Here is a 25,903-nt window from a genome sequence, read left to right as displayed (position 1 = left end):
GAGGAAGAGAGAGTTGGGAGGTGCCACACACTTTTAAAAAAAACAGATCATGAGCACTCTCCCACTATAAAACCAGTACTAATGAGGGATGGTGCTAAACCACTCGTGAGAACTCTGCCCCCATGATCCGATCACCTCCCACCAGGCCCTACTTCCAACACTGGGAATTACAATCCGACATGATTTTGGGTGGGGACACAGAGCCAAAACGTATCAATGGCCATGCTCATGTTCCAGTTTCTGTGGTTGTAGGCAATGCTTAGTGTTCCCTGGTGTGCAGCTACATAACTCTAATTTCTGCCTCCATCATCACACAGCAGCTTTTAAAAAAAAAAAGAAAAAAGAAATAGAAAAGAAAAAAGTAAGGAAGATAGAGTTGAATTCATGTAAGGCTCAGGTTTTGTCAGTTATAAGTTAATGACAACAGGGCAAAGGAGTTTCAGATATTGCCATGATAGTGGCAGAAGTATTAAGATGACAGATCTGAGTTGGATGGAGAGATAAGTGAAAAGGTGACTAATGGAACTACTAATGAGAATAAAAAAATTGGCACATCGGGTTTGACTCTCAAACTTTCCAAAGCACTTCGTATTTATCTGCTTTAATCCAACAGTTTTATCACCAACTATACAGCGTGTTGCGCTACACTGCAGGGGGATGCAGCCATAAATAATCAACACTGATCATTTTGTAGAAAAGCATGAAGACCAATAATATTCATTTATTTTATCTTTTAGAGATGGAGTTTCAGTCTTGTCACCCAGGATGGAGTGCAGTGGCACAGTCAAGGCTCATTCCAGCCTTGACCTTCCAGGGTTAAGTGATTCTCCCACCGCAGCCTCCCTAGTAGCTGGGACTACACACCACCATGACTAGCTAATTTTATTTTATTTTTTTGGGTAGAGAGGGGGGTCTCCCTATGTTGCCCAGGGTGGTCTCAAACTCCTGGGCTCAAACGATCCTCCCACTTAGGCCTCCCAAAGTGCTGGGATTACAGGCATAAGCCACCCCACCTGGCCAAAACTAGTAATAGTCAATAGAATGATCAGTACAATTAATAAGATCTAGGTACAAGGTAGTAGAAAACGTGAGAAAGGATACTTTTCACCTCATGGTAAGACATGGTCATCAGGAAACATTCTTTAAAAACTGCCTAAATAGCTCTTGAGCCAGCTGCAGGTAAAGTTGGGATGAAGAAACCATTCTGAGTAGCATGAATAGCATAAAAAAGCATAGCAAAAGCCTAATCAGAAGGCTTATGGGAAAACAATGCAAGGTAGGGCTGTAAAGGTAATTTAAAGCCACATTAGAGAGAGCCTTAAATGTGGTAAGGAATCTGGACTTCATTCCGTAGGCAGTGAAGGGGCAGTTCAAGTCTATAAATATGACCAATGATGTGCTCTAAGAAGAAACCATTTTGTTTGGGGTGAGGTTCAGGCATCATCTCAAGCTTCTAAAGATGATGATCAGAATCTGATGATTCTAACATGCCAGCAGGATAGAAAGACACTAGCCTAAGTAAAGCCTATGCATATCTCTCAATCTTTATCAAACAAAATTTGGAAGAAACCACCTATTACTAGCTAAGTTGACCTAGCAAAATCAAAATTTAAAAAGCAGACCATTCCCATAACAAAAGAAAAATAGATATTGAATATATACAATTTATTTAATAAATTAATGTCATTCAAAATACAGTGCTAGAACATGATGCAGTTGAACATGCTAGTAATGTTTGTCATGAAGCACCTGTGCTCATGTTAGATTGGTGGCGCCCCACTACTGCTAGTGGTTCCTGGGATTAATGCCAGAGCAGCGCTAGTTATCTGCTCTTCTGCACAGCTAGTGCAGAATATTCCTGAACAGTTCACCTTACTAATCCTAACCCCCACACGCACACAACAGGTTAAAAAAAACACACTCTGACAGCTAACAGATCTATACACAATCACTCTACAGTAATGCTTGTTATTAAATTAAGATGTAATGACCTGGTTAACCCACTCTAAATCTTGAAGATGGAGAACTACATCAGCAGCAGGTAGTTATATGCATGAGCCAATGTTAACATAATACAGAAAGTGGAGGCTTTTTCTTATTAAAGCTCCACGCAGACCCGCACAATGAGGGGCTGGCAATTCTTACTGCAAGCCCAGCAACTTAAGTCCACACCTGGTAAATGACCAGCTGACTGGAAGACCTGTATTCTAGATAGACAAATATAAGTTAGTGAAAAGAGAATACATGCACCTAATAGTATAGTTAGACTGATCCTGCAGTCATAGCTTTCCCTGTGTAATACCATAAAATTATGGAAGATCTTCCTCAACTAGAGTATAGGATTTAGACATTTCTATACCAACATGGACATTAGTGTTAAGTGCAGTTGAATTAATTACACTGAAAACTGTATTCCAGGACTTCAGACTTCAGAACAGAAGCACGGGAATGAAACACACATACTAAAATAACCTCAGCACAATTTGTGATATACCACACTAGGAACAGGAAACTACTTTTATAAATGAACTTTTTGAACTGTACATACACAGGGCTAACAGTGTTAGATAATCCAGATTCTTATACTCTCATGATTACACATAAAGTTTCTCAATTATTGAATAATCTATTTCATATTATGGAAGCATATCTTTCTGTAAGACTCACTGATATATATTATACTGATGCAAATATTAAGTAGGGCATAAAAATAAAATTTATCAAAGATAGATTTTTATGTACTCATATTTAGTTCTTTCATAGCCTCTTTTGTTTAGCAAAGAAAATGACAAAGCACATAACTCAGGCGTGCACTCCCTGAACTTCCCCACTATACAGGTGGTAGTGCAACCATTTCTCCATCCAGTTCAAACTCTTCTGTCCCATCCGTTGAAAAAAGGTAAGTTGGTGGTTTCCATGGAGACTCTTCAAGGCAGGATGGATAGAGTTTCCCCACAGTGCATCGAAAATCTCTCCCCAAGTCCCACAGTACACGTTCAGATATATGCTGCCGCAGAGACCACCGGTCAAGTTCCAGGTCATATTGGTAGGTGACGTATTTAGCTCGCTCATTTAAGTGGGTTTCTCGCATAAACACACACAGAGAATTTGAGATCACAACAGCTCTAACACAGGGGTCAGAGTACCTCTTAGCAGGGATGTTGGCTGCCATTTTCCACTCATTTTTATTCACATCATAAATTTCCACAGTTACTGAAGACCCATCTACAGTGCCAGAGGGGAGTCTTATGCCGGAATTGGTAGCAATATGCAACCCTCCAATATAGAAAATTTTATCACCAAAAGCTGCAGCTGAAGCAAAGGACCTACTAGTCTGTCTCATGGCCATTTCTACCCATGAGTCAGACCTTGGAAAATAACAGTACATGAGGTTCAGTGTCATCACATAAATGCAGTCATGAACCACAACTGCTGCACTCCATTGCCAAGCACAAGGTAAAGGGCTTACCATCGTCCACTCATCTTTCTCAGTGTCGTATCTTTCTACGGTCCTCCGATTAAGTTCTCCACCTACGCTATCTCCTCCAATTGCATAGATATAGCCTTCACAGCAAACCAAAGATGGCTTTATGCGGACAAAAAGCATTGGGGTCTTTGGAAACCAGGTATTTTGCTGTGCATCAAACCAATAAAAGCAATTCACAGTTCTGAAGGCAGTCTGAAGTTTGCTTGTTTTGCTGTGATTTGTTTTTGTGTTTTTCAGAGGAACTTGACCCCCTGCTATATAGATATCATTATCAGGAGTTACAACGGTCCCAACCTTATGCAGATCAGCTGGTGGGCTACATAACTTGTAAACTTTCTCTGCTTGGGGGCTGTAACAGACAGAAGAGTAAAGACTACAAGGATTTTCTGAAGATGCTTCAATGAAAATCATCATTTCCTCTTTAGTCATCCCAAGTCTTGGTTTGAAAAACTTGGGCATGGACTTATACAGACCTTGAACCACCACTGACTTATCATTGGGTGGCAGACCTTGAAACCAAGCTCTCTGTGTTACTTCTGAAAGTGCATCAATTCTGATTTGGCTAAGAACAGAAGACAAATACTGGGATCGTGATTCTGTGTTATACTCTAGCCACAGCATAGCAGCTTCTCGAACGGTTTCTTCCTTTTCTACATTTAAATTGTCACTACTGAGAATATCTATCAGTAGGTCATGTGACAGCTGCATGAACGCATCCTGATGATACACAGCAGTGAACTTGTGCTCCACCATCCTTTTAGCACTCTGTTTTAATTCCTCACAACTGAAGAGATCAGCAAAACTCAACAATCGTACACAATTCTCTGCATTTATTTTTTTAATTAAATATTCTCGACAACGTTGTAACACATCTTCTACCTAGAATGAGAAGGAAAAAAAACAGGCTGATAGGGCCAGGACAGACACATTTTACTTTTACGTAAGACGTAAGTACATTAATCAGATGCCCATAGTGTAATTTTTATTTTCAGATACACACATCTGGGCTAAGAGATAAGGTCTTCTGGTAGTAATAAACTCAGAAGACTATATAATTTTGCAGTAATTTTTCCTGCTCAGTGGCCTACTTAACTGTTCTATTTAGGAACCAGTAATACAATATATAAGCTCTTAAAAAACAAAACAGCCTTAAGGAACAGGTAAGGAAATTCATACATTAGTCATACTTTCCTAGACTTTATATGTAATTGAGAGAACTATACGAAAAAATGTAAATAAATCATAGTATAGAGAAAATTATTGTTGTTGAATAACTGGATTCTGGTTTCCTCAATTTGGACAATATAGTTACATAAAACCAGAAAATCACACACAATGAGTAAGAGTAGTTATTTGCCATTCTTATCTAAAGAGGTAAGATACCAAAGCAACCCGAAGTAGACTTACGTGCAATTACAAATTACCTACATTTAAATGACCCATCTTAGCCACTGTAAGCTTCCTAGATTTGTTTTTTCTTAAGAAGGTAGATCTCAGTTGAATCAGATGTGCTACCTACTACATTTATTCAGCATCACAGTGATTAACTAGAAACTGTTTACACTGAGAAGTCAGGTTGCTTAGATTTAAAACTTAATTGGCCAGCTGGTACCTAGAAACTACTTATTAGGAAAGAAGCTTCACATCTCTGAACTTCAATTATCTCTTATATAAAATGGGGAAATAATGGTTATCTCCCTCAAATGAGCCTGTAAGGATCAGATGAGAATATACATAAAGTATTAGTACAGCATCTGGTACTGAAACACATGATCATTTCATGTGGTTGATAGTGAAAGTCATATTGGTAGTCACAGAATGCCCCATCTCAGGCTTGCCAGGGCAACACAGTCTAAAAGGCAGAGTCCTGTTTTGCATTTGAGCAAGCAGATGTAGTATACGGTTTTAGTTAAGATGGCAGAAAAAAAAATGTGAGGAGCAGTGTCAATATTTACAGTAACAAAGTATTCTGGAATCAGATTTTCTTAAAATTCCTTAATGCCTTAGTAATTCTGAGAAATGCCTGCTTTTAAAAGAAGGACCAACAAAAAATTAGCTGGGTGTGCTGGTGCATGCCTATAATCCCAGCACTTTGGGATTATAGGGAGGAGGATTACTTGAGCCCATCAATTCGAGACTGCAGTGAGCCATCACCATGCCACTGCACTCCCGCCTGGGCAACAGAACAAGACATGTCTCTAAAAATAAAAAGTAATGACAACTTGCAAGCTATATAAAGACAGTGCTTACAGTAAGCATTTCTCCCGTTCAAGTTTGGAATTACTAGCACACCAGCAAGCTACCCCAGCCTCAGTTTCCCCAGAGTTGTGGGTAGAGTAGAACACTAACAATAAGGTTAGTGTAATAAGGAGTAAAGGTTGGCCAGGTGTTGTAACTCTCACCTATAATCCTAGCACGCTGGGAGGCCTAGGTGAGAGGACTGCCTGAGCTCAAGAGTTTGAGACTAGCCTGGGCAACGTAAGACCTTGTCTCTACAAAAAATCAAATAATTAGCCAAGTGTGGTGATGCACGTCTATAGACCCAGCTACTCAGGAGGCTGAGGCTGGGGGATGACTTAAGCCCAGGAGATCGAGGCTGCAGTGAGCTGTGATCTCACCACTGCGCTGCAGCCTGGACAACAGAGCGAGACCCTGTCACACAAAAAGTTGAGTATCCCTAATTGAAAAATTCAAAATCCAAAATGCTCCAAAATCTGAAATATTTTGAGTGCTGACATGACACTCAAAGGAAATACTCAAGGGAGCACTTCAGAGTCTAGATTTTTAGATTAGGGATGCTGAACTAGTAAATATAATGCAAATATCCTAAAATCTGAAAAAATCTGAAATCTGAAACTGGCTGAACTGGATTTCTGGTCCCAATCATTTTGGATAAAGGGTACTCAACCTACGGAAGATTAAAAAGGAAGGAGACTACATAAAGCATGAACTGAGTTCTGGTTTCCAGAATTATACCCAGGTGTTGGCATTCAACCAGTGTTACGCATATTCATTCAGTGCATATTTATTAAGTACTTAACAAATATCATGAACGGTGCTCTCCAAATTTAACCTTTGGTCTAAAGGTTCTCCATCTGAAGAAACTTTGTGAAATAGTGTTATTCCAAAACAGGAGATGAAATGAAGAAAAAAACTCTTATATTCCTCTTAAAATTTAAAAAGGGAACATGATGGGGAAATAAAGAGTAAAACAGTTTGTCATACATAAATATATCAACCATCACTTGTTTTGTTTAAATACTTCTCCTTAATTGCTCAATATGGTCACATAGCCATTATAAATATTTATCATAATTTCCACAAGTTTTCTGTGAAAAGTAGTATCATGAAAAATTAGTATATGTAAGCTCTATGCAAAAAAAAAAAAAAAAAAAATTGAAACACTTAAATTCAATAAACACTGTTAAAAATTACTTTAATTTGGCTGAGAGTGGTGGCTCATGCCTGTAATCCCAGCACTTTGGGAGGCCAACGCAGGTGGATCATTTGAGGGCAGGAGTTCCAGACTGGCCTGGCCAACGTGGCGAATCCCCATCTCAACTAAAAATACAAAAATTAGCCGGGCATGGTGGTACATGCCTGTAATCCCAGCTATTCGGGAGGCTGAGGCAGGAGAATTACCAGAACCCAGGAGACAGAGGTTGTTGTGAGCCAAGATTGTGCCATTGCACTCCTGCATGGGCAACAAGAGTGAAACTACGTCTTAGAAAAAAAGTTACTTTAACTTGAAATCAAAATTCTCAGGTATGTTAGGCAGTAAAACACACAAAACCAGTATAAAATTTTCACCTATCTCTTTTATTAACAGATATACATTCCCATCACAAAACTACTTAGTTTACTCGGTAATCATATCCTATTGTTTTTCTCTTACACATTTTGTAAAAAGAAAAAAACCTTTTACCTTCTAAAATACGTAATAAGAAAATTACATAGATAAAAGACATTACTGGGCCAGGCATGGTGGTTCATACCTGTAATCCCAGGGCTTTGAGAAGCCAATGCAGGAGGATTGCTTGAGCCTGGGATTTTGAGACCAGCCTGGGCAACACAGTGAGATCCTGTCTCTACAAAAAATAAAAATATTGGCCGGGAGCGGTGCCTCACGCCTGTAATCCCAGCACTTTGGGAGGCCAAGGCGGGTGGATCACGAGGTCAGGAAATCGAGACGTTTCTGGCTAACACGGTGAAACCCCATCTCTACTAAAAATACAAAAAATTAGCCAGGGGTGGTGGCGGGCACCTGTAGTCCCAGCTACTCGTGAGGCTGAGGCAGGAGAATGGCATGAATCCAGAGGCAGAGCTTGCATCTGAGCCGAGATCGCGCCACTAGACTCCAGCCTGGGCGACAGAGTGATACTCCGTCTCAAAAAAATAAATAAATAAAAATACATAAATAAATAAATAAATAAAAATAGTAGCTGGGCATGGTGGTGTGCAGCTTTAGTCATCCCAGCTACTCAGGAGGCTGAAGCAGGAGGATCCCCTGAGCCCATGAGTTCAAGGCTTCAGTGAACCATGACTGCACCAATGCACTCCAGCCTGGGTGACCGAACGAGACCCTGTCTCAAGAACAAATAAAAAAGGTTTAACAATGTTTCCTCACAAAATAAACCACATAATAAACCAATAAGCCACAACTCATGTATGTAACTGAGGAAAAAAATGCTTACCTGTAGGCTGGGCAAGGTGGCTCACGCCTGTAATCCCAGCACTTTGGGAGGCCAAGGTAGGTGGATATGAGGTCAGGAGATCAAAACCAGCCTGACCAACATGGTGAAACCCCATACTAAAAATACAAAAATTAGCGCCTGTAATCCCAGCTACTCAGGAGCCTGAGGCAGGAGAATCCCTTGAACCTGGGAGGCGGAGGTTGCAGTGAGCCAAGATCGCGCCACTGCACTCCAGCCTGGGCAACAGAGACTCCGTCTAAAAATATATATATATGCTTACCTGTAGGAAGCAAGCTGTTTCATAAAGCTGTTCTACAGTGCTGTCATTCATTGCCAAGTTACCCGTGTATGCGTAAGTTATTATTATCTGTAAGGTGGCAGCATCTACATTCCTCAGGTGTACATGGGTTTGTTTGCTTTCACTTAGTCCACTCATAAACATGGCCCTACAGGGGAGATGGAGAAAACAAAGTTGTAAAGGTTTTGTGCAAAACAAATGTAGAGCTGAAAAGAACAATTAGATAACAAGAGGTGTTTATTTAGGGTATTTACTTATAAGTGAAACTTTTTTTTTTTTTGAGACAGGGTCTTGCTCTGTCCCCCAGGCTGGAGTGCAGTGGTGTGATCACGGCTCACAGCAGCCTCGACCTTCTGTGCTCAAGCAATTCTCCTCAGTCTCCCAAGGAGCTGGGACTACAGGCATGCACCACCACACCTAGCTTTTTTTTTTTTTATTTTTAGTAGAGACAAGGCCTCCCTATGTTGCCCAGGCTGGTCTCCAACTCCTGAGCTCAAGCAATCTTCCTGCTTCAGCCTCTAAAAGTGCTCGGATTACAGGCATGAGCCACTGTGCCTAGCCAATGAAATTTCTGAGGGAGAAAGATAAGAATAAAATCCAGTCCCAAATATATACCAGACTATTCCACCATGCCATTTTCAGTGAAAATCTCAAAATTCTATTCACTTCTTATATTCATACCATGAAATAATACTCAGCAATAAAAAGGAACTAAGTATTAATATATACTTTAACATAAATGAACCTGAAAACATTATGCTCAGTGAAAGAAGCCACATACAAAAACCACATAGTGTATGAGTCCATTTATATAAAACATCTAAAAAAGGAAAATATAGAGACAGAAGGTAGATTAGTAGTTCCTTAGAACTGTAAGAATGGGGTTTGTGTCTATAAATAGACACAAAGTGATGAAAATGCTCTAAATTTAGATTGTGGAAATGGTTGTATAACTCTGTAAATATACTAAAATTCATTTAATTATACACTTAAAATGGGTAGATTTTGTGGTATGTAAATTACATCTCAATAAAGCTGTTAAAAATTCATTTACTCAAACAATTCTCTAAAAATATGCAGGACACTTTCCTAAAAATTTATTATATACAGGAAATCATGATGGAAAGGCAATTGGCATCATGGAGAATACAAAGCAGAATGCCCATATATAGGTAAGAGATGAAAATAGGAGAGAAAAGCTTCTGCATGTAGCGGTCAACAGTGAGTGTCACAACAGTCACTAACTTGGGCCCCTCAAGGACAGAGATGAAGAAGCCATTCAAAATGGATAAAACGGGGTAGAACATAAGAAGCAATTGCTCAAGGGGCATAACTTGAACATACGGGCTCATGCAGGAAACCAGAAAATGAATTGGAAAGATGAAGAGCAGTCAGATCACAGAGGGCCTCTAAATGAGACAAGAGAGTCTGAGCTTTTCCTTGTAGATAGTGGGGAAAACCAAAGGGTTTCAAGTCTGAATTTAGCACGACAAAATGTAAGTGATAAATGTAGGATGAATACTCTAAGCTGACAGACTATAAGAGCTAAAGGCTAGAGACAGGAAAACTGCCTATCAGGCTATGACAATAACATACCTAAGAGGTAAGAAACTGAGTTATATTGGCAGAAATGAATACAAAAACCACTATAGCTGGGCGCTTGGTGGCTCACGCTTGTAATCCCAGCATTTTGGGAGGCCGAGGTGGGCAGATCATCTGAGGCCAGGAGCTCAAGACTAGCCTGGCCAACATGGTGAAACCGTCTCCACTAAAAAATACAAAAATTAGCTGGGCGTGGTGGCAGGTGCCTGTAATCCCAGCTACTCAGGAGGCTGAGGCAGGAGAATCACTTGAACCCGGGAGGCAGAGGTTGCAGTGAGCCAAGATCAAGCCACTGCACTCCAACCTGGGCGACAAAACTGAAACTCTACCTCAAAAAGGAACAAACAAACAAACAAAACCCACTATAAAGAGCCAATAGGATCTGGTGATTTTCTTTTTTTCTTTTTTTGAGACAGAGTCTCACCCTGTTGCCCAGGCTGGAGTGCAGTGGTGGTATCTCAGTTTATTGCAACACCCAACTCCCAGGTTCAAGCGATTCTCCTACTTCAGCATCCCGAGTAGCTGGGATTACAGGCGCCCGCCACCATGCCTGGCTAATTTTTTGTATTTTTAGTAGAGACGGGGTTTCACCGTGTTAGCCAGGATGGTTTCAATCTCCTGACCTCGTGATCCGCCCGCCTCGGCCTCCCAAAGTGCTGGGATTACAGGCATGTGCCAGCACTCCCGACCAGAAACAGCAAATACTTAATTTCATAATACTGTAACAAGCTGAAGTACCACAACAGAAGAAGTGCTGAGTAATTCTCAAGCAATTCTCTCATTTTGGGTCTAAAATGAACTATAAATGTTACCAAGAAATATTAAAACTATTATTCAGAGGTACCTACTAATTATTGGTGGGATAGACAGAAGTGGTAACTCAAACCACAAAGGAAGAATGTATTTAGTTCAGAAGGCAAAATCTCTAACAGCAGATGTATAGGAGCATTACATGTAAAGATCTTGAAATCTACAATTCTGCCAGCAGAATCTAGTTGAAGAACACTTGGGAAAAGCTCAAATTATATCCTGTGGATATGAAACTGTCCCAGGCACAAGATTTTAATGATGGGTGGCTTCAACCCCAAACACATATTGAACTATTTTATTTATTTAGTAAATATCTGATTTCTTTTAGGGATAATACACAGTTGTCCCTTGGTATCTGTGGGGGACTGATTGGTTAAGAAACTTCCCAGACTTGGCCGGGTACAGTGGTCATGCCTGTAATCCCAGCACTTTGGGAGGCCGAGGTGGGTGGATCACTTGAGATCAGGAGTTTGAGACCAGTGTGGCCAACATGGTGAAACCCCGTCTCTACTAAAAATACAAAAAAATTAACCGGGCATGGTGGTGAGTGCCTGTAATCCCAGCTACTTGTGAGGCTGAGGCACAAGAATCGCTTGAACCTGGGAGGCAGAGGTTGCAGTGAGTCAAGATAGCACCACTGCACTCCAGCCTGGGTGACAGAGTGAGACTGTCTTTAAAAAAAAAAAAAAAAAAAACAATTGTAGGCATAGCAAAGGCAACAACTGGTATTTGAGCCTTAGCTTCTGCAATCATCATGGGATGTGTTAGGGAATGTGAAGTTTCGGTATCTTCATACAAAGTAAGTCAGCCCTGAAAGGTCAAATGAAATCTGTCCTGTCTATAGCTGCCATTAAAGAACAGCAGAACAGGCGGTGTGCGGTGGCTAATGCCTGTAATCCCAGCACTTCGGGAGGCCAAGGCGCACGGATCTTGACAAGGTCAAGAGTTTGAGACCAGCCTGACCAATATGCTGAAACCCCATCTCTACTAAGATTACAAAAATTAGCCCAGGTGTGGTGGTGCGCGCCTGTAATCCCAGCTACTTGGGAGGCTGAGGCAGGAGAATCACTTGAACCTGAGAGGCAGAGGTTGCAGTGAGCCGAGATCGTGCCACTGCACTGCACTCCAGCCTGGAAAACAGAGCGAGATCGTCTCAAAAAAACAAACAAACAAACAAAACAAAACAAAACAGCAGGACCAAACTCACTGATGATTGCTGCTTATGGCTGTTAATATTTGTAGTAGAAATATACTGGTCCACATTTAATTCACCTTTATTGGCCCTGTCCCTTTCAAATATTAAGTCAAAATTACCTAAAAGCAAAGAACAAATAAAGCAATTTCTATGCCTTGGCTTCTATTCTGCTCAGGAAACGTACAACAAAGAGGCAAAAGATCATAAAAATGTAAAGTTAAGCTTTATGTATTTGTTATTAGCAAAGAGTAACTAAATTAACTTCTACATTCAGAGGCATAGAGAACACCAATGCTACTAGTTATTAAATATTTAAATCTGGCAAAAAGTCTAGTATAAAGAAATATCACAAATGGTAATAGTAAAGAGTGATAAAAAATATACTTTGTAAAGAAAAGTCTTAACCTATCTAACAGCACCAATTTTTACCCTCTAAAAATTACTATTTGAGCCTATAACTTGTCAGTTTAAAAACAGAGATCACTGTTTTCTAAAGGTAGCATTTTAAAATCTCAAAGTGTAAATTATCCCACTTTTCTTTCTCTTTTAATGGAAAAAGAATATTCTAAACCTTTCTGCCTTCCCAACATTAAAACTTTACCTTAGTTAATTGCAACATTTCTTGTATTTAAACCTTTATAAAACTTCTTTCATGTGTCCCTTACACATGCAAGAATGAGATTTGCCAAGTACTACATCATCTGAATAGAAACCTTAAGCAAAACTTAAAAACAAAAATTGAGATGTGGCTTTTTAAAAAATTAAATAACATTTCAAAGAATTTCTATTTAAAACATTAAAAGTACTTACCTGAAATAAGAGCTACATGTTGCAAGAACCATCTTATGACAAGGGAATTCAGTGCCCTCAACAATTAACACTATGTCAGTAAACAACTGCTGTTCATAAAACAGTTTCAACTGTTCCAACAAGGACACAGCATATTCAGTATTGATCTGCCTCTCGTCTTGAGTGGACATGACTGTATTCCATTAATATCTCCAGGAACAGATTAGAAAAGTCCGTCTTACTGATGGAAGGTCAAGTGAATACTTCAGAAATAAAGGAGAAACTACTTGCTGTTATCTGCAGCATTCAGTACCAAGACTGACACATTCACTAATGAGTAATATCTTGTTACAGACTTAGAATCACTCCTAGGTCATCCTGTGTTAATTAGGTTCTTCAGAGTTTTTCAACACAGTCTGCAGACATTGTGCTCAAATCTGCAATTGCACAGCTCATGAGTGAAACAGAAAAATACACGAGGTAGATTTTGTGGCAACATCCTATGTTCAGTGGATCCTGTGGAGTAACTAAAAAGAAAAAAAGTTCAGTTGTAGTATCTAGGCCAGTACAGTTTTAGAATATAACGTTTAAAATGGCAGCCTTAAATAGAAATCATATTTATTTCAAGTTCAACTTTAGACATTACCATAAAAGTGAAACATGATAAAAATGAAGATTCTTAGTCTACATTTAAAATTAAAAAACAAGAAAATTACCAGTTGTAATTTCAAGTTAACTTTTGCCTTCTATACAAAATATAACTGTCACAGAAAATAACGAACACATGAATAAGTACACATTTTTAAAGCTCTTTCAAAATAGGTAACTTAAATTACCAAAGCCAGATCTCTTAGTTATTTGTCTGGTGGCAACAAATGATCATAATATTTAAGAAAAAATATTTTTTTAAAAAAAACAAAAAACCTGCTATCTTACATAGAGATTTCTCATTCTCTGAATATATTTTAAACACGTTCACAAAGTCTTCACATTTCATTTAAACTATATGGTAAAGAGATTCAAACTGTTTATTTTCAAATTTGCCATTCAATTCAGTAAGAGAAGTATATGTAATTTGTCTCTTTGTAGAGTGGTTCTTTCCTAGGAATCTTTACGAATAAAAGCATATAATTTTACTTAAAAAAAAAAGCATAAAATGTAATGGATATATGTTCCTACCCAGAAAACTCCATACACAAATATGAATGTTCTCCAAATTAATATGTAAGTTTAATACAAATCCAATCTAAACCCTATTTTCAAGGGGTTTATCTGGAAGAATGCACAAAGGTTGCTAAGATATTTGAGGGGAGGAAGGGCAAGTTTTTAATGATTTTTATGAAAATATTAAATGTATTATAAAACTCCCATAAAACCAAGTACACATAAGAAACTAGAGATGATTGGCCGGGCACGGTGGTTCACACCTGTAATCCCAGCACTTTGGTAGGCTGAGGCAGGCAGATCACAAGGTCAGGAGCTTGAGACCATCCTGACCAACACGGTGAAATCCTGTCTCTATTAAAAATACAAAAATTAGCTGGTCGTGGTAGTGCGTGCCTGTAATCCCAGCTACTCAGGAGGCTGAGGCAGGGGAATGGCTTGAACCCGGGAGGTGGAGATTACAGTGAGCCAAGATCGCACCACTGCACTCCAGCCTGGGCGACAGAGCAAGATGCCATCTCAAAAAAAAAAGAAATTTGATATGATAAAGATAAATATGGCATCTCAAACTAGGAAGAATGGTTTATTTCAACAAATAATGTTGGAAGTGGCTAAATGCTCAAGGGGGGCGGGGGGGACCTAGGCTTTAGTCATACCGCATACCATTCATCCAAAAAAAAAAACAAAATTCCAGCTGAATAAAAATTTAATTTGGAATTCAGTATTCACAACACATGGCAAAGGAATTACAAATCAGGAAAAGAGGAAAATCCCAAATAGAATGCTACTAATATGTTAACTATCAAAACTGCCACCTCTTTTTTCACCAACTGTTAAGATGACCGTTAGTTACCATAATAAGAAATGACTCCATCATTAGAATCACTGATATTTTTCCTCACAAAATACCATCCATTATGTCTAAGAGAATCACATATACTTCCTGACAAACTATACTATTACAGTAACTGCTAACTTGATATACAGTCAAGTTTCCAGCCAAGTCAACTTTGAAAGTAACTAAAACAGGTGCAAAGGCAGAGTGAGACTCTGGGTCATTTAAGGTAAGAACTCTGCTCTTCCAGAACAGCATGTTACACTATAAATCTGAGTTCTACTACTATAATCGCTAAGGCAAATAATACTTAAAATCACTGACTATTTCCACACATTAATAATGCAGCAAAGCATAGTGTTGTTGAGGGTGTGGAAAAACAAGCATTCTTACACAGAGGAGTAAGTTGATACATACCCACAACCCCTTATTCAAAACTCTTGACACAAGACACACTCCAGAATTTACACTTTTCCAGATTTTATAGAGGTATTGTGACCCATGTACCCTACATTATAAAACCCTCTCAAGAAGTCTCAAATAGCAACGGATAATCAAACACATTATCTTTGCTGAAGCAACTACGAATGGTGTGAAAAATAAAGACTATATATAGCCTCACGTTACTTCAGGTCAGGTTTTACTAGCAAAGAGTTTTTTTTTTTTTTTTAGAACTTGATTTTTCAGAGCTTTTTGAATTTCAGAATTGCAAGTATTAATAATACTTGGCACTGGAAATGCTTAATACCAATCTACTAATCCTACTTCTAGAAATATATTTTACAGAAATACATGCATTAATAAAGTAAAAGTCCTAATCCCAGTAGCTGGACTCAAAATTGTCCCCATCCATGTTTAAACAAGGTGACAGCAACTGGTGGCCCGGGCCAAGACAGACTTAAATCATGCCGCTAGACCCCAGAATTTCTTGCAGGCTAGCGGTACAGGCTCACTCTGGTCATTTCATTAACCATATAATATGATTTTCTGCAATGATTTTGGGGAGGCCTCATTTATGACTGGGTTTTGCTAGGTTTGATTTTTTATCGTATCCATGAAACCGTATTAAAACAATTGAACGCTTCTAAAAAAGTACAAAGTCATTATATTCATTAACACAGCTTTATTAGATTCCCCTATTTCCCACTCTTCTTTTGTAATACAGGATATGTTTTCTTCCTGGACAGGCAGCCTACGTAAAAGTTACCTTAAAATAGGCAGAAAAAGTAAGTCATTCAGATATGACACTAAGTAAATAAACAAGTACAATTAAAAATAAAATTAAGGTCAAGAGTGGTGGCTCATGCCTGGAATCCCAGCACTTTGGGAGGCTGAGGTCGGTGGATCACTTGAGGTCAGGAGTTCAAGACCGGCCTGGCCAACATGGTGAAACCCCATCTCTACTAAAAACACAAAAAAATTAGCTGGACATGGTAGCACGTGCTGTAATCCCAGCTACCCAGGAAGCTGAGGCCAAGGAATCACTTGAACCTGGGAGACAGAGGTTGCAGTGAGCTGAGATCGTGCCACTGCACTCCAGCTTGAGTGACAGAGCGAGACTCCATCTCAACAACAAAACAAAAACAAAAACAAAAAATAATAAATAAAATTAAGTATCTCACCCCTCTGGGAGCATGGACTTCCAAAGGTATTAACTAAAAATGTGAAAGCTTGGCCAGGTGTGGTAACTCACGCCTGTAATTCCAGCACTTTGGGAGGCCTAGGAGGGCAGATCACTTGAGGCCTGAGGCCTGGAGTTCAAGACCAGCCTGACCAACATGGCAAAACCTTGTCTCTACTAAAAATACAAAAATTAGCCGGGTATGGTGGCACATGCCTGTAATACTAGCTACTCTGGAGGCTGAGGCTGCTTCAAGCTGAGAATCACTTGAACCCAGGAGGAGGAGGTTGCAGTGAACTGAGATCACACCACTGCATTCCAGCCCGGGCAACCCAGCAAGACTGTGTCTCACAAAAATAAAAATAAAAATGTGAAAATCTGCAAAGTTTAGGATGATCAACCAACAATCTTCAAATGCCCACAACACAAACATTTTCTGTAAAAGACTCCTTCCCTCCTAAAAACAAAACTTGAACCCAATACCCTAAATCCTCTGAAGTAATTCAGTATGTACTATATTAATTACCAGCTGATGTGACATATTTCACAAATTTTCTCTTTTCAATAATTACATTTTGTATATCATATCTAAAATCAGCTTCAAAATGTCACAGACCTTGTCATCTGTAGAAGCCAGCTTCCCCAGATCAGTTCTCAGGTATCAAGGAAACTGTTGACTTAATTTTCTTTTCTGAATGAATGGCTAAATTTAATTCCACAAATGTTTATTGAATACTAAGTGCCAATCATTGCACTTTACATACTTGGATTGAGAGAAGCCAAACACTAAAGCTACAAAATACCAAGGGCTTTTACTCTTACTACAGATTACAGCCACAGCTACAGCTGTCATTCAAAAACATGGTGTTTTAAAAACCAGCTATTCTAGACAAACTCAAAAGCCAAGATGCAAGCAAATGAGTGAAGCAAGCTGGGTATATGAAACACTTCTCTTGAAATGTAGCTATCTTGATCTTTTACTTTCAAACTTTTAATAGAGACATGAGTTCAAGAAATTTTACTCTTTACCAAGAAAAATTGTAGTACAGGTAAAATGAGCAAAGGTATCTGGTGCTCAGCCCTACTACTAACAGTGGATCACACAGGAGGAAGGAAAAACTTATTGAAGACCTATTTAAATCTTCTGGATTTTATTAACATATGCAATGATTTCCTGATTTTTACAAAATAAACTTTTGGCCAGGTGTGGTGGCTCATGCCTGTACTCCCAGCACTTTGGGAGGCCAAGGCAAGAGGGTACCTTAAGGCCAGGAGTTCAAGGCTGCAGTGAGCTATGATCATGCCATTGCACTCCAGCCTGGGCAACAGCAAGATCCTGCCTCTAAAATTTTTAATTAAAAAAAAAAAAAAAAAAAAAAGGCTGGGCACAGTGGTTCATGCCTGTAATCCCAGCACTTTGGGAGGCTGAGGTGGGCAGGTCACCTGAGATCAGGAGATTGAGACCATCCTGGCCAACATGGTGAAACCCCGTCTCTACTAAAAATACAAAAATTAGCCTGGTGTGATGGTGTGTGCCTGTAATCCCTGCTACTCGGGAGGCTGAGGCAGGAGAATCGCTTGAACCCAGGAGGGGGAGGGTGCAGTGAGCCGAGATCACACCACTGCACCCCAGCCTGGGCAACAAGAGAGACTCAGTCTCAAAAAAAATAAAATAAAAACAGTAATAATAATAAAACTTCAAAAGGTACACTACTCTCTCTTCTCATAACAAAGACAAAATATTTTAGGCTTTGGGAGCCATAAGGTCTCTATCCCAAAGATTTAAGTCTTGCTGCAGCCTAAAAGCAGCCAAAGACAATATGGAAACAAATGTTATTTCAATAAAACTTTGTTTACAAGAGCAGGTTACGGGCCACATTTACCAACCTCTGCTTTATTTTAAAAAATTTATATTTCTTTTATATACATATATGTGTGTGTATATATATATATATATATATATACACACACACACTCACACACACACAAATTTTAATTTTTTTTTTAAGAGACAGGATTGCACTATGTTGCCCAGGCTGGTCTTGAACTCCTACGTTCAAGCGATCCACCTGCTTGGCCTCCCAAAGTGCCGGGATTACAGGCATGAACCGCCGCACCTGGCCTTATACTGCTTCTTGATGAAATATTTAGTCAGTGACTAAAATATGTACCTCAAGTTGTTTCTGCAAGAATAATGTTTCTCTTCAGATCACAAAAACAAGGAAAAGCACAAACTTTAAATTCCTGAACGCTGAATTAAATATAATTCTTAATCTAATTTATATATATTCCACTTTTCTTCTCAACCAAAATATTCTAACATCTTTTACCTAGTCACACAACTGCTTTCCCCAATTCCTGCTAGTTCCGTGGACTTCTGAAACATGTTCTTAATCTCGTGTGAGTACCTTTAATTAAGGTTTAAAAAAAAAAAAAAAAGACATCTCTCCCCAAGATAATCTGCCAAAAAACCCATACTGAGAAAAAGCTATTCAAAAACACTTAAATTACTTTGGGAAATCCCTGTTACATGCCACAATTCCTGGTATCAGGTGCTTCCAGATTAGTAAGAAAGTCCTATATTCTAACACTGATTATTAGAATATATTCCATGGTAAAAAATGCTAACCAGCATAGGAATTAAATTGGAGTCATGCAAACACAATATAATGAAATTCACAATCTTAATAAAGTGCAATGTACTTTGGCATAAAAAGCGTACATATTCTTACTTCTTAAGTCCTGGGCTCAATTCAGTGTTTTTGACTGATTTGCTTGATCACAGAGAATGGCAAAGATAAGGATAAAATGTTATACACAGGATGAAATCCTCTCCTCCACTGTCTACACACTTCTTTTTTTTTTTAAGATGGAGTCTCACTCTGTCGCCCAGGCTGAAGTGCAATGGCGTGATCTAGGCTCACTGCCACTTCCGCCTCTCGGGTTCAAGCAGTTCTCCTGCCTCAGCCTCCTAAATAGCTGGGATTACAGGCACGCACCACCATGTCCGGCTAATTTTTCACATTTTTAGTAGAGATGGGGTTTCACCACGTTGGCCAAGCTGGTCTCAAACTCTTGACCTCAGGTGATCTGCCCGCCTCGGCCTCCCAAAATGCTGGGATTATAGGCATGAGCCACCACGTCCGGCCTCTACCCACTGACTTTCTACGAATTATTACAGGACAAAGTCCTATTTATTTTTAAATCTGAAGACTTCCTACAGAAGTCAAAAATTTATAAATTGATTGAAAACAAATGCTTCTAATACATTTTCTCTAGGATGCCCAAGTCTCTGAGGTTCTGAGTGAATTCTACCACATGAAAGTTTCGAAACATTGTTACTAAATGATTGTCAAGATTAAATCAGTTAGCAATCAATAGTAACATACACAATTCTACTTAAAAATCTGAAACTCTTCCCACAAAAAAATATTTCTAGAGATGACTTATTGGGAGGATATGCACAGGTTATCAAAAATACTATGGCATTTTATATCAGAGACCTGAGTGTCCTTGGATTTTCATATCCCAAGGGGACCTAGGAACTAATCACCCACTGAAACCGAGACAACTGTGTTTCTATTCAACAAATTTAAGTTGGTTGTCTGAATTCCTCACTTAACTTTCCTATAAAATAACAGTATTAAAAAGGTGTTTAACTCCTCACTGTAAGCAGCAAAATATGCCCAAAAGTATATCAGCAAAGAAAATTTACACAAAGTAAATACTACTTTAATACTCACAAAGAGATAACAGTGACAGTGAAATTGTTTTACAGACTGATTATTAATATTAAAGGATAAGGAACCAAGATTAAAAGTATGAAATGTTGAAATTTTAAAAAGTCCCAAATACTTTTAAAGATTTCAGAGGTTGACAGCAGTGTTTTGGCTTTTTTGGGGGAGGCAGTGAGGGGGGATAGATGTCTAATTTCACTTTGAAACCAAGTTTTCATTCCTAGAGGTGTGTACTTTGTAGCATCCTCCCACTGAGTAGCCTGGAAACACAAAGAGAAGCAAAGCAAACTTTTCCAATGTTAGCCAGGCAGAATATAGAGACTGAGGAACCAATAAAGGATTAAAGAACTACTGAATGTGATAAAGAAACCAATCAGCAATTAACTGAGCTGTGGATGAAAAAGGAAGAAAGGATAAAAAGATGGGAAGGAGGCTGCTAGCAAGGCCTGCTACAGTAAGCACAGTAGTAGGTACAAAGTTCCCATTGGACAGGAGGAATAAGTTTTAGTGATCTGTTACACAGCATGGTGATGATCGCAGTTAACAATAATATACTGCATATTTCAAAACTGCTAAAGATTCTAAATGTTCTAACCACAAAAAAAATAAGTAGATGAGGTGACAGATGTAAATTGCCTGATTTAATCATTCCTCAATGTGTACATAGATTGAAACATCACATTGTAGCCCACAAATACATACAATTATTTGCCAACTAAAAATAAAATAAATAGTAGGAACGAAGGAGTGATAGGTCTCCCTCTAGGAAGGGCAGTGCGGCTATAAATCATTTACCTGTAGGAAGCACATTCAAATTGTACATTACTAACTTAGGGAGTGCTGCATCTCCCAATGCTACAAATGTCAATAGAGAAGATTAAAAATTTTTATTGGAAAAGATCCAAGGCATTCTCCATGGAGGTCAACCGTTGAAAAATAATTGAGTACAAACCCAAACTACTTGGGTTAAAGCCCCAGTTCTGCAACTTAATAGCTGTGTGGCCCTTTGTAAGTTATTTATTCTCTATGCCTCAGTTTGCTCATCTATAAAATGGAGTTAAAAGTAGAACTCTCTTCTCAATGAATTGTTCTAGGATTACATTTCATACTTCGTTCAGTACGTGACACACAGCACTACTACATAGATATTCGAAATTATTTTTATTAACCCACCCACTGGTGAAGCTTTTGTAGCACTTTCCCAACTCCTGGATTCCCCACCTACACCAGGTACAAAGATTCCAATTTCAAGGTCTCAGCACTCCAAATACAGTTCTCTTTTTTCATTCTGTCTAAACATAAGAGAAATCCAATGTTTTTAGAGAATATTGGGACTTTTTTGCAAACATTTGACACTTGAAATCTTAATTCAGTGTTCTAAAATATTAAGATAATTTTTCCTTTTTTTTCCTTTTCTCACACATAATTCATTTTGATGGTACAAATAATGAAACAAACTAATGCTTAAAAAAAGACTAATCTTGAGGAGGCTAATGTCAGTGTAAGAAACTAAATGAGAGTCCAGAAAGGCACCAGTCATAAAACAAGCCTTCCTTTATTTCAATGAGATAGTTTTCTCCTTAGGAAGGACAAGAGATGGGTGCTAGAAACAGTTTGCTTTCAAGTTATCAAAACAACCATGACAGTTGAGAATGTCTGGAAAAGACCATTTGTTTTTTAGATTGTCAACTGCTACACAAACAGAATTTTCTGGAGTTGTGACAGGCATCAATTAAAAAACAAATCAAAAAAACCAAAAAACCAAAAAAACAAAAACCTGGCCTTTAGAAGAATCTATCAAGTTTTAAAAATTTCAGCATACTTGCAGTGAGCCGAGATGGCACCACTGCACTCTAGCCTGGGCGACAGAGCGAGACTCCGTCTCAAAAAAAAAAAAAAAAAAAAAATTTCGGCATAGCTTCCCCTACTCTAGTCACATTCAGAGCTTAGGTCTCTTCTCTCTTTCCAACCATACTGATAGATGACGTGGCTCCATCAGGTTAATTATGCTCAGCACCCTAAGTAAATTCAGGTCACAAGTATAAGCTGTACTATATTATGATTAACAAGTTATCTCACTTTTAAAAAATTAAACAAGAACATAAAGGCAATGCCACCTGTGATACAATAATTATGTAAGTATAGTATGTCCTTTTATTTTGGATATCACTTTTCCTTTTTCCTCTCGGCTCTGTGCAGTGACTTAAGCAAGCTAGGGAAAGGTGGCCAGGCGCAACGGCTCACGCCAGTAAATCCCAGCACTTTGGGAGGCCGAGGCGGGTGGATCACAAGGTCAGGAGATCGAGACCATCCTGGCTAATACGGTGAAAACCCATCTCTACTAAAAATCCAAAAAAATTAGCCGGGCGCGGTGGCGGGCGCCTGTAGTTCCATCTACTCGGGAGGCTGAGGCAGGAGAATGGCGTGAACCCGGGAGGCGGAGCTTGCAGCGAGCGAAGATCGCACCACCACACTCCAGCCTGGGCGACAGAGCGAGACTCCGTCTCTTTAAAAAAAAAAAAAAAAAAAAAAATTACTTGAGATCGGCCGTACGCGGTAGCTCACGCCTGTAATCCCAACACTTTGGAAGGCTGAGGCGAGGGGATCGCGAGGTCAGGAGTTCGAGACCAGCCTGACCAACATGGTGAAACCTCATCTCTACTAAAAATACAAAAATTAGCCAGGCCTGGTGGCGCGCGCCTGTAATCCCAGCTACTCAGGAGGCTGAGGCAGGAGAATCACTTGAACCCTGAAGACGGAGGTTGCAGTGAGCTGAGATCGTGACACTGCACTCCAGCCTGAGTGACAGAGTGAGGCTCTGTGTCAAAAAAAAAAAAAAATTACTTGAGATCAACCTGTCATTTCTAATACTGAGTTATCTAAGTATCACTTGGTCCATTCAAACTCTACAAAACTGAAAACATTAAGCTAACAAAGGACTTTGAAAATTTCACTCATATTTTATAACACCAGGACCAATCCTTTTTCCTGGCCTTACTTACTTGTCTTAGGAATGTGGGCAAAGAGAACAGGGAAAGGGGGACTCTTTTCTAAATGTGTAACATCTTTGGAAAAACCAATGTTATCATTTGGCTTTTAAGACTGCATTCAAGTTTCTAGGAATTGACCTTGCACATTCAATGTTCAATGTTTAGGAATGAAAAGCTCAATATTTCTACCACCCAGAAGAAAATCTATGGAGTAGCATGGACATATGTACTGATTCCTTCCCATCTCCTTACATGCCCTGTGAATAACATAAGTTAACAGATTTTATAATGCTTCTTATGAGAACAAAAAGGGGAGTAGAATTATAGCACTCATAGTCTTCCTACAAAACTACGTGCAAAGAAAACACCACTTTGTGGAAACGTGTGGACTACAGAGCATGCTCAACAGAAAGGCCACAGCACTCCAGAGTTACTGACAGAAGACAACCTCTTGAGGATTCCAGGCCCCAACCTAAAAGGGCTTCAATAAGCACTAAGCCAACAGAAGATCAAAGTGAAGAAGTAAGCTTAACATTAGTTATCAGCCAGATGGAAAGAATAGCAAAATTCCACATCACCGAGATTAGAAAACAACCGACTGGCTTTTCGATTTACTTTAGGTCAGAAAAAAAAGTCCTTATCAAAGGTTAACCAAACTAAGGCATGCACAATCACAAGAGATCTAAGACCCATACTACTCAAATTCGGCAAAAATGTACAACTCAGAGGGAAGGGGGGGAAGATCCCTGTTAATTAGTTGCCTCGATAAAAGAAAACATTATTTTGGTCAGTGCACAGCGTTGATACGGTTTCGTTTCTGAACGCCTGAATGCTCAGTGAGCCCGACGTACAGATTCATGTATAAACAACACGTGACCAGTCCTGTCCCCTACGTCTTCATAAGGCTAATTGACACAGAAGATAGTTCACACAAACATACCCTTTTAAAGTTCATTTTGTATTTTGAATTCTTTTCCTATTTTCACTGGAAGTGGTCACCGTGGTAGCCCGTGGAATGGACACTCCTCTACCTTTTGAAGCAAGTAAAGAGTTCTTAGATAGCTAAGCCCAAGGGAAAAAAAAGATGTTAACTCAAAATAACCACCCCACATCAAACTAAGCGATTTTTCTATTCCCCGGTTTTTCAATTCCCCGGTTTTTCAATTCGTAGGGAGAGGTGGTCGAATTCAAGGAAGTTAAAGATTTCACAAAGCAAACACGTACACAATTTTCCGTTTCAAAGGGCAGTTTCTGCCTTCTTTTTTAAGTCGATATAGACCATAACAGGAGCTCTGTTCGTCTAGACCTCTTGGTTAGTTCAGATGTACGGGAGGAGGAAATACAGAAGGAAGGTGGTGTCCTCCTTCGGCCCACCATGTCGCGAACACGTCGCGAGTCTTTAAGGGAAACAGCTTTACTTCGATAAGGGCGGGCGCGAGCCGAGGCCAAGGCGCCGCCGGGAGCCCCGCGGCCGCCGAGGCGCCCGGTGCCGGAGCCGGAAACGCCCAGCGAGCGGCGCACCGGGCCGCCCCTTTCCCGTGGACCGGCCCGGAGCTCCGCCGCCCTGGGGCCGCCGCGGGGTGCGGAGGGCGGCGCCGGCCGCCCGCGCCCCTCCCCCGCCCGCGGCGGAAGCGTCTCCGGTTTGAAAGATGCCGCGGCCGCCGCCTCCCACCCGCCGAGCCACAAAGGGCCGAGCCCCCTCCCGCCACAGCCCTCCTCCCCGGCCCCTCCACAGGTCGCCACGGGCTCCAGCCCGCCCGGCGCTACCATCCCCTGCTCACCCGCGTCCCTCGGTCCCGAGGGGTGAGATCCGGTCCAGCCGGTGGCCCCGTCCACACTGAGCCCCTCCGGCGCGGCGGCGGGGGCGTGGCCCTCCCGCCGCGGCCTCGGCCGGGGTCTCGCCTCCGCCTCCGGCCGAGGAAGGCTGGCGCCGCCGCCTCTTCCTTCCGGTCTCCCCTCGCACCCTCCCTCGCTCGGTCCGTCCAGCGCGGAAAGCAGCGTCCTCTGCGGGCGCCGCCGCACGCTCCTCAGGGCCCGACCACGGCCAGACTCCTCCCCCGGGAGCCGCGCCGCCCGCCCGCACCGCCTCGTCAGCCCGGGGCCGCGAGACGCCGGGCCCGCCGCTCCCGCCCCGCCCCCGCCGCGCGCTCTCGCCCCCGCCCGCGGCCCGGGAACGCGCGGGCAGTGGACCGTTGGCCAGCCTGCGGCGCCCGCCCTCGCCACGCCGCCCTCCTGCCTCGCGCGCGCGCCTGTCGGCACCAGCGGTAGTTTTGCAGTTTCCCGGGTCCTCGCGACCGTCCCCCGCCCCTCCCTTACTCTAGCTGCCCCCGCCCTTCTCCTCTGCCGGATACCACCGGAAAGCCAAAACAATTGGGGCCGCGCAGGCGCGAAAAAGGAAACGGAAAGAGCAGGAAGGGCGGGGGCGGCGCGAGGTGACGGGAAGCGTAATTGAAGGGGGTTCCCGGGAAAGGTCAGGGGAGAGCCCTCGAGGGGCGCGTGCGCGGCAAAGGGGCGCTCCGAGGAGCCGCGGCGGCCGAGGCCTTGGGCTTAGACTGGCGGATGGAGAGGCCCGACAAGTTCATTGTTAGGAAATCTAGACAGCAAAACACCAATTGTTAAGCTGAAGGAGGTGTTTTACCCCTTGGAATTTCCCCTGAAATACAGATTTTTGCAGGCTGGGT

At 40.9% G+C, this 25,903-nt stretch overlaps 1 protein-coding gene across 4 annotated transcripts; it reads right to left on the bottom strand.

Annotated features, from left to right (window-relative positions):
• Positions 1–1,648: 1,648 nt before the first annotated feature.
• KBTBD2 (kelch repeat and BTB domain containing 2) lies at positions 1,649–25,368 on the bottom strand. Of its 4 annotated transcripts, none has more exons than XM_055293474.2 (5): positions 25,004–25,368; positions 24,163–24,284; positions 12,897–13,402; positions 8,462–8,627; positions 1,649–4,366 (listed from the first exon to the last, which is right to left on the bottom strand). In XM_055293474.2, the coding sequence occupies exons 3-5, from the start codon at positions 13,064–13,066 to the stop codon at positions 2,831–2,833; spliced, it is 1,872 nt and encodes a 623-aa protein (XP_055149449.1). In that variant the 5' UTR covers positions 13,067–13,402; positions 24,163–24,284; positions 25,004–25,368; the 3' UTR covers positions 1,649–2,830. The 4 variants fall into 4 exon arrangements, with proteins under 4 accessions (XP_055149449.1, XP_055149451.1, XP_055149448.1 ...); XM_055293476.2 differs by having other exon boundaries at positions 24,163–24,253; XM_055293473.2 differs by lacking the exon at positions 24,163–24,284.
• Between the last annotated feature and the right edge of the window lie 535 nt (positions 25,369–25,903).

The sequence above is a fragment of the Symphalangus syndactylus genome, chromosome 9 (genome assembly GCF_028878055.3).
Source record: "Symphalangus syndactylus isolate Jambi chromosome 9, NHGRI_mSymSyn1-v2.1_pri, whole genome shotgun sequence".
Lineage (NCBI taxonomy): Eukaryota > Metazoa > Chordata > Mammalia > Primates > Hylobatidae > Symphalangus > Symphalangus syndactylus.
The sequence above is the reverse complement of the archived record's forward strand: the minus strand, read 5'-3'. Positions and strand labels throughout refer to the sequence as shown.

Excerpts from the sequence above, each read along its gene's own strand:
- KBTBD2 (XM_055293474.2), bottom strand. The coding sequence starts at position 13,066 with ATGTCCACTCAAGACGAGAGGCAGATCAATACTGAATATGCTGTGTCC. Across the intron at positions 8,628-12,896 it reads ACATGTAGCTCTTATTTCAG|GGCCATGTTTATGAGTGGAC; the intron begins GTAAGTACTTTT and ends TCTCCCCTGTAG. Across the intron at positions 4,367-8,461 it reads AAACAGCTTGCTTCCTACAG|GTAGAAGATGTGTTACAACG; the intron begins GTAAGCATATAT and ends TTCTCATTCTAG.